Source organism: Anomaloglossus baeobatrachus, chromosome 4 (assembly GCF_048569485.1).
Source record: "Anomaloglossus baeobatrachus isolate aAnoBae1 chromosome 4, aAnoBae1.hap1, whole genome shotgun sequence".
NCBI classification, from domain to species: domain Eukaryota; kingdom Metazoa; phylum Chordata; class Amphibia; order Anura; family Aromobatidae; genus Anomaloglossus; species Anomaloglossus baeobatrachus.
Window position 1 is genome coordinate 363,593,227 of NC_134356.1, and position 15,567 is coordinate 363,608,793.

General features: G+C 43.8%; 1 protein-coding gene across 1 annotated transcript in view; it reads right to left on the reverse strand.

The window, feature by feature from the left end:
- CPNE8 (copine 8) overlaps positions 1-15,567 on the reverse strand; it is a 406,483-nt gene that overhangs the window by 112,799 nt on the left and 278,117 nt on the right. Inside the window, exon 9 of the mRNA XM_075345128.1 lies at positions 1,303-1,407. Coding sequence (XP_075201243.1) covers positions 1,303-1,407 — 105 coding nt within the window. The remainder of the gene's footprint in view (positions 1-1,302; positions 1,408-15,567) is intronic.

The window sequence follows — 15,567 nt, forward strand, 5'->3', positions numbered from 1 at the left end:
TCACTGTGTTCACTATATGGTAAAACTGATCTGTGGGTGTGATGCCTCAGGTCAGTGTGAGTTCGTAGACACCAAACATGTATAGGTTAAATCGGAAGTTTGTCCAAAAAAAGTGGCACACGTTTTACGCCATATTCCGTGACCCGTAGCGTTCTCATTTTTCGGGATCTATGGCTCAGCGATGGCTTATTTTTTGTGTCTCGAGCTGACATTTTTAACGGTACCATTTTTGCGCAGCTGCTACGTTTTGATCGCCTCTTATTGCATTTTGCGCAAAAGCTGTGGTGACAAAAAAAGTCGTATTGGCGTTTGGAATTTTTTTGCCGCTACGCCATATACTGATCAGATTAATTGATTTTTTATTTTGATAGATCGGGCATTTCTGAACGCGGTGATGCCAAATGTGTGTATATTTTTTATTTTTTTAACCCTTTAATTTTCAATGGGGCGAATGGGGGGTGATTTGAACTTTTAGGTTTTTTTATTTTTTAAAACTTTTTTTTAATTTTTTTTTTATTTTACTAGTCCTCCTAGGGGGCTATAGCAATCAGCAATCTGATCGCTCTGCACTATCTGCTGATCACAGATATACAGCTGTAAACAGCATATACGCTGACTATCTTTTTCACTGGGCCGCGGGCACAGTGAAAGTGAAAGCAATTCATGTGTAGTACAGGAGTCATCACATGACCCTGTGCTACCATGACAACTACCGGAAGTCACGTGATTACATCACGTGACTTCCGGTATCGGGCGGTAAGTAAAAGTTTACCGCGATCGTGCTTATAATGGCGCTGGCACATATTGACAGCGCCATTTAAGGGGTTAAATGGCACGAGCAGATAACAATTCTGCTCGTGCCTAGCAGGCACACATCTCAGCTGTGAAAATCAGCTGAGATGTGCCCCGATTGCGGCATGCTGCCGCCGGCAGACTGCGGGCAGTAACGTTATGACCGCTAGGACGTAATTTTACTGCCCGCGGTCGTTAAGGGGTTAAGGTAAATGCTCAGGAAACATAAACTTAAAAATATGCCTTAAAAATACTTATATAAATATATGCAGTGAGCTTAAAATCTTAGAATTATTTGCTCCAAACTTAATATAAATGACAACCAAGTGAAATATATTTTATTGATTTGTCCACCAACCCTCACAGTGTGTCATTGTAGACTGACACACTTTAGCTTTTATGATAAATTATTAAAGGAGCTATGGCTAGTAGCAAGGGGTTAGGCTTTTCAGCACATAACCTATGAAATCTACAGATCATTGAAACTTCGCAAAATCTCACTTTTCTTACCTGTCAAAATCCCCATTGCACAAAGCTCTAACTGGAATCTTGAAAGCCTGCCAAACAGGGTTTAATGTATTCTTTACTACTTCTGTCTTGTGGCAAATTGTGAAGCTGAGAAGAAAAAAGATATATGAGCCTCATAATAGACATGTCATATAATAAACAGTACTCATTTCAAGCACAAATAAACCAATACTTTATTGTAAAATAATAACCAATTATTTATATCACTGTAAAAATAAGCAGCTAACATATATTACATTAGACTAGAAACCTAAGACAATTATTCTTATTCACGTTTCAGCAGGTGCCATTTTGAAACGGTTCATTTCTAATTTTACTTACACTGGATTTAAACCATTTTAAATATTCTTAGTCATTAGATTTGTAGGGAGAAAAAAAATAAACCTCTACACTATTTTCTGGAACTAAACAATTTTAGAGTGGAATAGCTTAACTTATTGAATTGTTACACGTTATTTAAATGCTGTTTCAAATTACAAATTCTGCAATACTATGGTGACAATAACTAGAAAATACAAATATGCTAATACGTGTCATACCTGCTTGTGCCTATGTTCTGACACATAAAAACATGGAAATTTTAACTTTATAAATAACCTTTAGAAATGTAATCTGTAAATATATTTATCTGTCTCCCTGTTGCGATTCATGCAGAACATCTATATTATATATATATATATATATATATATATATACATATCATACACACACACATATGTATATACATAAACCGTGGGTACGGAAAGTATTCAGACACCTTTAAAAGTTGCACCCCATCTTGACAGAAAAAACCCTGAGAAATATAGAAATTTCTGCAAATTTATTAAACAAGAAAAACTGAAATAGCACTTGGTCCCAAGTATTCATATCCTTTCCTCAGACACTCATATTTAAGTCACATGCTGTACATTTCCTTGTGATCCTCCTTGAGATTGTTCTACGCCTTCATTGGAGTCCAGCTGTGTTTAATTAAACTGATAGGACTTGATTTGGAAAGGCACACACCTGTCTATATAAGACCTCACAGCTCCCACTGCATGTCAGACTAAATGAGAATCATGAGGTCAAAGGAACTGCCCAAGGGGCTCAGAGACAGAATTGTGACAAGGCACAGATCTGGCCAAGGTTACAAAAGAATTTCTGCAGTACTTAAGGTTCCTTTGAGCACAGTGGCTTACATGATCCTTAAATGGAAGAAGTTTGGGACCACCAAAACTCTTCCTAGATCTGGCCGTCCAGCAAAACTGAGCAATTGTGGAGAAGAGCCTTGGTGAGAGAGGTAAAGAAGAACCCCAAGATCACTGTGGCTGAGCTCCAGAGATGCACTATGGAGATGGGAGAAAGTTCCACAAAGTCAACTATCACTGCAGCCCTTCACCAGTCAGGCCTTTATGGAAGAGTGGCCTGATGAAAGCCTCTCCTCAGTTCAAGACATATGAAAGCCTGCATAGAATTTGCAAAAAAAACACATGAAGGACTCCCAGACTATGAGAAATAAGATTCTCTGGTCTGATGAGACTAAGATAGAACTTTTTGGTGAAAACTCTAAGCGGTATAATCCCCTGCCCAAGACATTCCCAACAGTGAAACATGGTGTTGACAGCATCATGCTATGGGGATGTTTGTCAGCTGCAGGGATAGGACGACTGGTTGCAATTGAAGGAAAGATGAATGTGGCCAAGTACAGAGATTTCCTGGAAGAAAACCTCTTACAGAGTGCTCTGGACCTCAGACTTGGCCGAAGGTTCACATTCCAACAAGACAATGACCCTTAGTACACAGCTAAAATAACAAAGCAGTGGCTTCAGAACAACTCTGTGACCATTCTTGGCTGGCCCAGCCAGAGCCCTGACCGAAACACAATTGAGCATCTCTGGAGAGATCTAAAAATGGCCTTCCATCAACGTTCACCATCCAACCTGATGGAACTGGAGAGGATCTGCAAGGAAGAATGACAGATCCCCAAATCCAGGTGTGAAAAACTTGTTGCATCATTCCCAAGAAGACTCATGGTTGTACTAGCTCAAAAGGGTGCTTCTACTCAATACTGAGCAAAGGGTCCGAATACTTATGACCATGTGATATTTCAGTTTTTCTTGTTTAATAAATTTGCCAAAATTTCCACATTTCTGTTTTTTTCTGTCAAGGTGGGGTGCAGAGTGTACATTAATAAGAAATAAAAATGACTTTTTTGAATTTACCAAATGGCTGCAATGAAACAAAAAATTAAAAATGTTAAAGGGGTCTGAATACTTTACATACCCACTGTGTGTGTGTGTGTGTATATATATATATATATATATATATATATATACAGTACCGACCAAAAGTCTAAACGTTTGGACACACTTTCTCATTCAAAGAGGTTTCTTTATTTTCATGACTCTGAAAATTGTAGATTCACACTGAAGGCATCAAAACTATGAATTAATACATGTGGAATGAAATACTTAACAAAAAAGTGGAAATGGTTTTCACTTCACAGGTGTGCCCTGTTAGGTTTTAATAAGTGGGATTTCTTGCCTTATAAATGGGGTTGGGACCATCAATTGTGTTGTGCAGTAGTCTGGTGGATACACAGCTGATAGTCCTACTGAATAGACTGTTAGAATTTGTATTATGGCAAGAAAAAAAGCAGCTACGTAAAGAAAAATGAGTGGCCATCATTACTTTAAGAAATGAAGGTCAGTTAGTCCGAAAAATTGGGAAAACTTTGAAAGTGTCCCCAGGTGCAGTGGCAAAAACCATCGAACACTACAAAGAAACTGCCTTGAGGACCGCCCCAGGAAGGGAAGACCAACAGTCACCTCTGCTGCAGAGGATAAGTTTATCCGAGTCACCAGCCTCAGAAATTTCAGGTTAACAGCAGCTCAGATTAGAGACCAGGTCAATGCCACACAGAGTTCTAGCAGCAGACACATCTCTAGAACAACTGTTAAGAGGAGACTTTGTGCAGTAAAATAGCTGCTAGGAAATCACTGCTAAGGACAGGCAACAAGTAGAAGAGACTTGTTTGGGCTAAAGAACACAAGGAATGGACATTAGACCAGTGGAAATCTGTGCTTTGGTCTGATGAGTCAAAATTTGAGGTCTTTGGATCCAACCACCTTGTCTTTGTGCGATGCAGAAAAGGTGAATGGATGGACTCTACATGCCTGGTTCCCACCGTGAGGCATGGAGGAGGAGGTGTGATGGTGTGGGGGTGCTTTGCTGGTGACACTGTTGGGAATTTATTCAAAATTGAAGGCATACTGAACCAGCATGGCTACCACAGCATCTTGCAGCGGCATGCTATTCCATCCAGTTTGCGTTTAGTTGGACCACCATTTATTTTTCAACAGAACAATGACCCCTAATACATCTCCAGGCTGTGTAAGGGCTATTGGACAAAGAAGGAGAGTGATGGGGTGCTACGCCAGATGACCTGGCCTCCACAGTCACCAGACCTGAACCCAAACGAGATGGTCTGGCATGAGCTGGACGGCAGAGTGAAGGCAAAAGGGCCAACAAGTGCTAAGCATCTCTGGGAACTCCTTCAAGACTGTTGGAAGACCATTTAAGGTGACTACCTCTTGAAGCTCATCAAGAGAATGCCAAGAGTAAGCAAAGCAGTAATCAAAGCAAAAGGTGGCTACTTTGATGAACCTAGAATATAAGACATATTTTCAGTTGTTTCACACTTTTTTGTTAAGTATTTAATTCCACATGTGTTAATTTATAGTTTTGATGCGTTCAATGTGAATCTACAATTTTCAGAGTCATGAAAGTAAATAAACTTTTTGAATGAGAAGGTGTGTCCAAACGTTTGGTCTGTACTGTATGTGTATAAATATATATATATATATATACAGTTAGGTCCAGAAATATTTGGACAGTGACACAAGTTTTGTTATTTTAGCTGTTTACAAAAACATGTTCAGAAATACAATTATATATATAATATGGGCTGAAAGTGCACACTCCCAGCTGCAATATGAGAGTTTTCACATCCAAATCGGAGAAAAGGTTTAGGAATCATAGCTCTGAAATGCATAGCCTCCTCTTTTTCAAGGGACCAAAAGTAATTGGACAAGGGACTCTAAGGGCTGCAATTAACTCTGAAGGCGTCTCCCTCGTTAACCTGTAATCAATGAAGTAGTTAAAAGGTCTGGGGTTGATTACAGGTGTGTGGTTTTGCATTTGGAAGCTGTTGCTGTGACCAGACAACATGCGGTTTAAGGAACTCTCAATTGAGGTGAAGCAGAACATCCTGAGGCTGAAAAAAAAGAAAAAATCCATCAGAGAGATAGCAGACATGCTTGGAGTAGCAAAATCAACAGTCGGGTACATTCTGAGAAAAAAGGAATTGACTGGTGAGCTTGGGAACTCAAAAAGGCCTGGGCGTCCACGGATGACAACAGTGGTGGATGATCGCCGCATACTTTCTTTGGTGAAGAAGAACCCGTTCACAACATCAACTGAAGTCCAGAACACTCTCAGTGAAATAGGTATATCTGTCTCTAAGTCAACAGTAAAGAGAAGACTCCATGAAAGTAAATACAAAGGGTTCACATCTAGATGCAAACCATTCATCAATTCCAAAAATAGACAGGCCAGAGTTAAATTTGCTGAAAAACACCTCATGAAGCCAGCTCAGTTCTGGAAAAGTATTCTATGGACAGATGAGACCAAGATCAACCTGTACCAGAATGATGGGAAGAAAAAAGTTTGGAGAAGAAAGGGAACGGCACATGATCCAAGGCACACCACATCCTCTGTAAAACATGGTGGAGGCAACGTGATGGCATGGGCATGCATGGCTTTCAATGGCATTGGGTCACTTGTGTTTATTGGTGACATAACAGCAGACAAGAGTAGCCGGATGAATTCTGAAGTGTACCGGGATATACTTTCAGCCCAGATTCAGCCAAATGCCGCAAAGTTGATCGGACGGCGCTTCATAGTACAGATGGACAATGACCCCAAGCATACAGCCAAAGCTACCCAGGAGTTCATGAGTGCAAAAAAGTGGAACATTCTGCAATGGCCAAGTCAATCACCAGATCTTAACCCAATTGAGCATGCATCTCACTTGCTCAAATCCAGACTTAAGACGGAAAGACCCACAAACAAGCAAGACCTGAAGGCTGCGGCTGTAAAGGCCTGGCAAAGCATTAAGAAGGAGGAAACCCAGCGTTTGGTGATGTCCATGGGTTCCAGATTTAAGGCAGTGATTGCCTCCAAAGGATTCGCAACAAAATATTGAAAATAAAAATTTTTTTTTGGGGTTTGGTTTATTTGTCCAATTACTTTTGACCTCCTAAAATGTGGAGTGTTTGTAAAGAAATGTGTACAATTCCTACAATTTCTATCAGATATTTTTGTTCAAACCTTCAAATTAAACGTTACAATCTGCACTTGAATTCTGTTGTAGAGGTTTCATTTCAAATCCAATGTGGTGGCATGCAGAGCCCAACTCGCGAAAATTGTGTCACTGTCCAAATATTTCTAGACCTAACTGTATATATATATATATATATATATATATATATATATATACACATTATATATATATATATATATATATATATATATATATATATACATATATATATACCGTATTTTTCGGACCATAAGACGCACTTTTTTTCCCCCAAATGTTGGGGGAAAGTTGGGGGTGCGTCTTATGGTCTGACTATAGGGCTGCGGCTGGGAATGAGGGTGCTGCAGGTCATCGGGGGCACGAGCAGGCAGCAGCAGCGCCTGCTCGTGACCACATGTGCCCGCTCATTACATATGCACGCCCATCCTCCCGCCCATCTCTCAGCGCTGAAGCCGGCACTGACAGGTGGGCGGGAGGACGAGCGGGGACGCGCGCATAGTAAAGAGCCGGCCGCATGATCACCCCTGGCAATTACAGCCTGGAGTGATCATGTGCGGCTGTATTCACTGTCCCCCGCGCGTCATTACCAGCGCGGGGTGCAGTGAATCAGTACACTCACCCGTCCCCGTGTGTGGAGCCGGCCCCCTGCTGCACGCGATGTCTTCCTGTCTGTGCCGGTCAGCTGATCTGTGCCGGTCAGCTGATCTGTGCTGAGCCGGTCAGCTGATCGGCACAGACAGGAAGACATCGCGATGCAGCAGGGGAACGGCTCCACACACACACAGATCAGCGTGCCAGAGAGGAAGATGTGATCGGTGCTGCAGGGAGTGAGGAAAAGGTGAGTATAAACGTTTATTTTTTTCTCTGTGCTATAGGATACAGGCCATATACCAGGATGGTATATGAGCACGATGGGGGCATATAGCAGGATGGGAGTACCGTATATGAGCAGGAGGGATGAGGGGGGTATGTGAACAGGCTGGATGGGGGGGTATGTGAACAGGCTGGATGGGGGGGTATGTGAACAGGCTGGATGGGGGGGTATATGAACAGGCTGGATGGGGGGGTATGTGAACAGGCTGGATGGGGGGGTATGTGAACAGGCTGGATGGGGGGTATGTGAACAGGCTGGATGGGGGGGTATGTGAACAGGCTGGATGGGGGGGTATGTGAACAGGCTGGATGGGGGGGTATGTGAACAGGCTGGATGGGGGGGTATGTGAACAGGCTGGATGGGGGGTATGTGAAGAGGCTGGATGGGGGGGTATGTGAACAGGCTGGATGGGGGGGTATGTGAACAGGCTGGATGGGGGGGGTATGTGAACAGGCTGGATGGGGGGGGGTATGTGAACAGGCTGGATGGGGGGGGTATGTGAACAGGCTGGATGGGGGGGGGTATGTGAACAGGCTGGATGGGGGGGGGTATGTGAACAGGCTGGATGGGGGGGTATGTGAACAGGCTGGATGGGGGGGGTATGTGAACAGGCTGGATGGGGGGGGTATGTGAACAGGCTGGATGGGGGACGTATGTGAACAGGCTGGATGGGGGGGGGTATGTGAACAGGCTGGATGGGGGGGTATGTGAACAGGCTGGATGGGGGGGTATGTGAACAGGCTGGATGTGGGTTTATAGCAGGATCATATACAAGGCAGGAGGATCATTACCAGGATGGGGTACCTTAGTAGAGAATTTGGGGACATTACCCCCATAACAGTGTCAGCAGCAGATCCTCGCCCCATAACAGTGTGTCATGACCACATTTTTTGCTTAAAGTTTTATTTTCCCATTTTCCTCCTCTAAAACCAGGGTGCGTCTTATAGTCCGGTGCGTCTTATAGTCCGAAAAATACGGTATATTATATATATATATATATATATATATATATATATATATATATATACACTAGCTGTACTACCCGGCTTCGCACAGGTTAATAACTGTTGTTAACAAAATAGAATGTATTAATATTCCCGGGATAGAATGTATAAATAGAATGTATTACCGTCCGGGATAGTAACTGTCTCTCTGTTTCTCTCCCATTCTCTGTCTGTCTCCCCCTCTGTATATATCTCTGTCTCTCTCTCTATCTCTTTGTCTGTCTGTCTCTTTCCCTGTCTGTCTCTGACTGTCTCTGTCTCTTTCTCAGTCTGTCTCAATCTCTTTCCCTGTCTATCTCTTTTCCTGTCTATCTATCTCTGTCACTTTCCCTGTCTGTCTCTTTCCCTCTCTTTCCCTGTCTGTCTCTTTCCCTCTCTTTCCCTGCCTGTCTCTTTCCCTCTTTCTCTTTCCCTGTGTCTGTCTCTTTGTTTGTCTCTTTACCTGTCTTTGTCTGCCTCTTACCCTGTCTGTCTCTTTCCCTTTCTTTCCCTGTCTGTCTGTTTCCTGTGTCTGTCTCTGTCTCTTTGTGTCTGTCTCTTTCCCTGTCAGTCTGTCTCTTTGTCTGTGTCTGTCTCTTTGTGTCTGTCTCTTACCCTGTCTATGTCTGTTTCTTACCCTGTCTGTGTCTGCCTCTTTCCCTGTCTGTGTCTCTCTTTCCCAGGCTGCATTGTGACATGCCAACATTACATATAAGGGCGTGGCTGCACATTCTTCTGAAGTTCTGGCTGCACTGTGGCTCCCAGCTCCATTCGCTTTAATGGAGGCAGGTTTTTTGGCGAATAACTGTAAAGCGCCGGGTTAAAATTTCCCCTCAAAACATAGCCTATGACGCTCTCGGGGTCCAGACGTGTGAGTGTGCAAAATTTTGGGGCTGTAGCTGCGACGGTGCAGATGCCAATCCCGGACATACACACACACACACACATTCAGCTTTATATATTAGATATACACACAGAGAGACAGAGCAAGAGAGAGCACGAGTGGGTGAGATAAGTATTGAACATGTCACCAAATTTATAAGTAAATGTATTTCTAAGGGTGTTGTGGAGATGAATTTTTTACCAGATGTCCAGGTCTCAATAACAACCTATCCAATCCACAGAGTCGAAGGTATTAAACCAGATGTCAATAATGTGATGTGTAATAATGAGAAATGACAGAGGGAAAAGTTATTGAACACATAAACAGAGGTGCAAAAACCAATGGAAAGTCATGACTCCAACTGAAATCTATCAGTAATTAGAAAGCAATCCTGCCACGTACTGAAAAATAATATCAGCCGGTTCAATTGATGGCCTATAAAAAGGTGTCTCATTACCAATGTACCACATCTATTGAAGGGTATAACCAGTGAACTGTCTCGAGGCCTTCGCAACCTTATTGTTGCAAAACATTGGTTACAGAAGAATTTTAAAACTACTGAAGGTTCCAGTAAGCACTGTTGGTGCTATAATCCAGAAGTGTAAAGAACCTATCATCATCATAAACTGGCAACAACCAGATGCTCCCTGCAAGATTTCACACAGCGAAATGAAATGAATTACCAGAAGAGTTGTCCAAGAGCCAATAATCACCTGTGGAGAGTTACAGAAAGACCTGGAATCCATGGTAAAACTGTTTCAAAGAAAATAATAAGGAATGTACCCAACCTCTATCCATGCTTTCTATGCATTGGTGAACAAAAAACAGTTTGCTCTACAACATTTAGGCAACCCTGTAAAATACTGGGATAATATAGTCTGGTGAGATGAGACTAAAATTAAACTCTTTGGATGTCATAATACACAACATGTTTAGAGGCCAAAATGTATTCACAAACACCATAACAACAGTGAAGTTTGGAGGTGTGAACATCATGGTGTGGGGCTATTTTTCATAATACCGTAGTGGCAAACTTCATATATTTGAAGAAAGGATGACTATACAAATGTACAAAGACTTTTATAAAAATGTGCTGCCATCTACTAGTATGATGAAAATTAAATGAAGGTGAATATTTCACCAAGAGAATGATCCGAAGCATACAGCAAAGGAAACTCTGAATGAGTTTCAAAAAAAGATAATAAAGCTGCTCGAATGGCCCAGCGAATCACCTGACAGGAACCCAAATAAAAATTTATGGAAGTAACTAAAGCTTAGAGTTCACAGAAGGATCCCACGGAACCTTTAGATTTGAAGACTGTGTGAAATAATAGTACAAAATCATACCTGAGCAATGCATGCAACAAGTTTCTCCATACGGGAGGTGTCTTGAAGCTGTCATCGCTAACAAAGGTTTCTATACAAAGTATTAAATTTCAGTAAGTGTGTTCAATACTTCTTTTTCTGTGTCATTTCTCACTATTACACATCACTACATATATGGACATCTATGGTTTGATTTCTTTGCCTATGTGGATTGGATGGGTTGTTACCGACATCTGGTGAAAAATTCATGTCAATAGCACCTTTAGAAAATATACTTACTTAGACAGTTAATGTCAAGTTCAACACATATTTTACCCGTTGTATATATATTCGCAGTAGCATACTACATGACATTAGGGATTTTTAAAGGTCATTCATGAAGTAAAAATTGCAATGGCTTAACATGGGTACATGCAAAAATAGCCGATACTACATAGGGTGCAATATATTTTAGGGTTAAAATTTGATTGGATTTACAAACAAAATCACATCTAATTGTAGTATTAAAATTCCTCAAACAAAAAAAAGAATAATTGCAAATATTTTCAAATGTCCACACTCCCTGTGGAGGTAATTATACTCAATGTAAAAAAATATTTAAAATTTAAAAAATGAGTAAAATATTAGTTAATTGCTAAACTTGGAGGTAATTTGTACACCAGGCCTTTCCCTATAACTATAGTTATATCAGCTTTTGTACATTTAGGTACATAAATGTGTGAAATCAATGGCACCTTAGGTCTGAGCAGGTGGCACCAGAGGTAATTTTAAATGCTTGTGAGAAAAGAAAAAATAGATTATAATACTGTGAAGTCAATAAAAGTCAACTAATTAAAACAATGTAAACATAAAAGCATTCTATATATGACCTGTATATGAATTATAAAATGCCTAGAGCAATTTATTAATGTGGGAACAGAATGTGACAGAAGCTAATTATACAAAAAAGTCTGATACAGGTAAAATATATCTTTGTACTGTGTTAGCCAGTAGAGATAAAAAATTGTTTAAAAGAACTGAAGTCCTCAGTGGTTGATACCTTTTAATGGCTAACTGAAAAGATGGTAATAATAGCAAGCTTTCGAGACCTGAGTAGTCTCAAAAGCTTGCTACTAGTGTTGAGCGAGTATGCTTGTCACTACTCGGTACTCGCACGAGTATCACTGTACTCGGGCTACTCGGCGGGGACCGAGTAATCTCGCGATACTTGTGCTGTACTCGTGGTCTTCATCCCTGCATGTTGGCGCTCTTGAGAGCCAGCCCTCATGCAGGGATTGGCTGGCAGACCACTGCAATGCCACAGCCCTGTTAGTTGTGGAATTGCAGTGATTGGCCGGCCTGCACAGCGTGACCGAGCCTTTATACCGGCGGGCGCGCTGTGCTCTGCACACAGCCATCCAGACAGTCAGTGCAGGGAGAGTGTTGCTGCTTCAGGGAAAGGTTTGCGGCCCTTTATAGTTATTTCCGTAGCAGGGCTGCAAACAGTGTGACCAGAAGTCCTTCTCAGGACTATTATAGTTGTATACAGGCAGGCAGGGTATAGCCAGGTCGGAGTACAGGAGCAGAGTCCTTCTCAGGACTATTGTTGCTGTATACAGGCAGGGCAGGCAGGGTATAGCCAGGTCGGAATACAGGCTAGTGACCAGAAGAGTCCTTCTCAGGACTATTGTAGCTGTATACAGGCAGGCAGGCAGGGTATATAGCCATTCCTAGTGGTGACCGTATACCAGCCTTCATCATATATGGGGCTGGTGTACACAGTCTAAAACAGTCCTGATAGTGTCAGACTTCTCAGTAATTGTCACTCCTAAAAACCTGTTAGGTTCTTAGTGCGTCCGTGCTTGCATTTAAAAACCGCACGTGTGTGCCTGTCGGTGGCAGCGTACAGGTGCACGTTTTGCACAAACTAGTATATAACGCACAAGTCTAGTGAATAATACACGTCAGTCAGCAGTGTCTGATAGTGTCAAACGTCTCAGTAATTGTCGCTCCTAAAAACCTGTTAGGTTCTTAGTGCGTCCGTGCTTGCATTTAAAAACCGCACGTGTGTGCCTGTCGGTGGCAGCGTACAGGTGCACGTTTTGCACAAACTAGTATATAACGCACAAGTCTAGTGAATAATACACGTCAGTCAGCAGTGTCTGATAGTGTCAAACTTCTCAGTAATTGTCGCTCCTAAAAACCTGTTAGGTTCTTAGTGCGTCCGTGCTTGCATTTAAAAACCGCACGTGTGTGCCTGTCGGTGGCAGCGTACAGGTGCACGTTTTGCACAAACTAGTATATAACACACAAGTCTAGTGAATAATACACGTCAGTTAGCAGTGTCTGATAGTGTCAAACTTCTCAGTAATTGTCGCTCCTAAAAACCTGTTAGGTTCTTAGTGCGTCCGTGCTTGCATTTAAAAACCGCACGTGTGTGCCTGTCTGTGGCAGCGTACAGGTGCACTTGTGTGCGTTTTGCACAAACTTGGATATAACGCACAAGTCTAGTGAATACACGTCAGCACAGCATTGCAAAATGCGCAAGGGCGTTGGCAACGAACAAGGAAGTGGACGTGATGGTGGTGCAGGCAGAGGCCGAGGTCGTGGGCAAGCTTTAATTTCGCCACAACAAAGGGCCACATCTACTCGCTCGCACGTCCTGTCCCAAATTCTTGGGGACCGCAGCAGTACACCGCTATTGAACCAAGACCAGTGTCAACAGGTTGTTAGTTGGATAGCGGATAATGCTTCCAGTCAGATTGGCACCACCACAAACACTCTGTCTTCCACACGGTCAAGTGTCAGTAGCCGTGATACTGCACCGCACATTTCAGAACCTGATCCTCCTTCCTACCACCAGGTTGAGTACACGTCCACGGACATTACTGATCCCACACTTGGACACTCGGAAGAGCTGTTCACGTTTCCATTCGCATATTCTGGCCTCTCGCCAGCTCCTGTTGAAGTGGGTCATGAGGAGATCGTATGTACAGATGCCCAAATATTTGAGCAGCCACGTTCTCACGAAGTTGGCAATGTGTCTCAACAAGGGGTGGACGATGATGAGACACAATTATCAGGAAGTCAGGAGGAGGAGCAGGGTGCAGAAGAGGAAGACGACGTGGTGGATGATCCAGTAACTGACCCAACCTGGCAGGAGGATATGCAGAGCGAGGACAGCAGTGCACAGGGGGAGGGAGGCGTAGCATCCCAACAGGCAGTAAGAAGCAGGGTGGTGGCCCCAGGCAGAAGTCAGGCAACCGTTCACCGGAACAACAACACGACACAAGGTGCCTGTACAAATGTTAGCTCTTCCCGAGTCTGGCAGTTTTTTAAGTTGGCTCCAGATGATTCTAAAAAGGCCATTTGCAACACCTGCCATGCCAGCATCAGCAGGGGTACCAAAACTAGCAGCCTGACCACCACCAGCATGATCAGGCACATGCAGCCAAGCACCCGACTTTGTGGGATGTACAACAGAGTCGAGGAGCAGTGCTTGCTGATGTCACTGCTACGTCTTCGCTTGTTGTGCATGCGAGCCAATCCCCTGTCCATGCTGCCTGCGAACAAGCCTCCTCCGGCCCTGCACCTGCAGTTGCCTACGCAGAAATAACACCATCATCAAGCACGTCCTTGTCCCAGCGCAGCGTTCAGTTATCCATTCAGCAAACCTTTGAACGCAGGCGCAAATACACTGCCAACGCCCCACATGCCACAGTTCTAAATGCTAACATTTCGTGACTGCTTGCGCTGGAAATGTTGCCTTTTAGGCTGGTGGAGACAGAAGCATTCCGCGACCTGATGGCGGCAGCTGTCCCACGTTACTCGGTCCCCAGCCACCACTATTTCTCCCGGTGTGCCGTCCCCGCATTGCATAACCACGTGTCACAAAACATCACACGTGCCCTGAACAACGCTGTTTCAGCCAAAGTCCACCTAACCACAGACACGTGGACAAGTGCTTGTGGGCAAGGCCGCTACATCTCGTTGACGGCACACTGGGTTAATATTGTGGAAGCTGGGACCCAGTCTGAGCGAGGGACGGAACACGTCCTTCCCACACAAAGGTTTGCAGGCCCTACCTCAGTCAGGGTTTCACCCACACTCTACAGCTCCGGAATGTCATGCTCCTCAGCCTCCTCCACCTCCTGCGCATCCTCATCCACTTTACCCTCCACACCAGTCCCAAGTTGGAAGCACTGCAGCACGGCCTCGGCGAAGCGGCAACAGGCTGTGCTGAAGCTAATCTGCATAGGTGACAAACCCCACAATGCAGAAGAGGTGTGGACAGCTCTGAAACAGCAGGCAGATCACTGGCTCACACCTCTGAACCTAAAGCCAGGAAAGGTCGTGTGTGACAATGGCCGGAACCTGGTGGCGGCTTTGAGGCGAGGCCAGCTGACACATGTTCCATGCGTGGCCCATGTGCTCAACCTCGTGGTTCAGCGGTTTCTAAAGTCATACCCAGAGCTGTCTGATCTGCTGGTAAAAGTTCGCCGCCTGTCTGCACATTTTCGAAAGTCACCTACTGCTTCAGCCGGCCTTGCCGGCTTTCAGCGCCGTTTGCATCTTCCGGCTCACAGACTGGTGTGTGATGTCCCCACGCGTTGGAATTCAACTCTGCACATGTTGGTCAGGATATGTGAGCAGAAGAGGGCAGTTGTTGAGTACCTGCATCACCTAAGCCGCCGGGAAATGGGTCAAACTCCACACATAACACCTGAGGAGTGGAGATGGATGTCCGACCTATGTACCATCCTCCAAAACTTTGAGGACTCCCCCAAGATGGTGAGTGGTGATGACGCCATTATTAGCGTCACCATACCGCTTCTCTGCC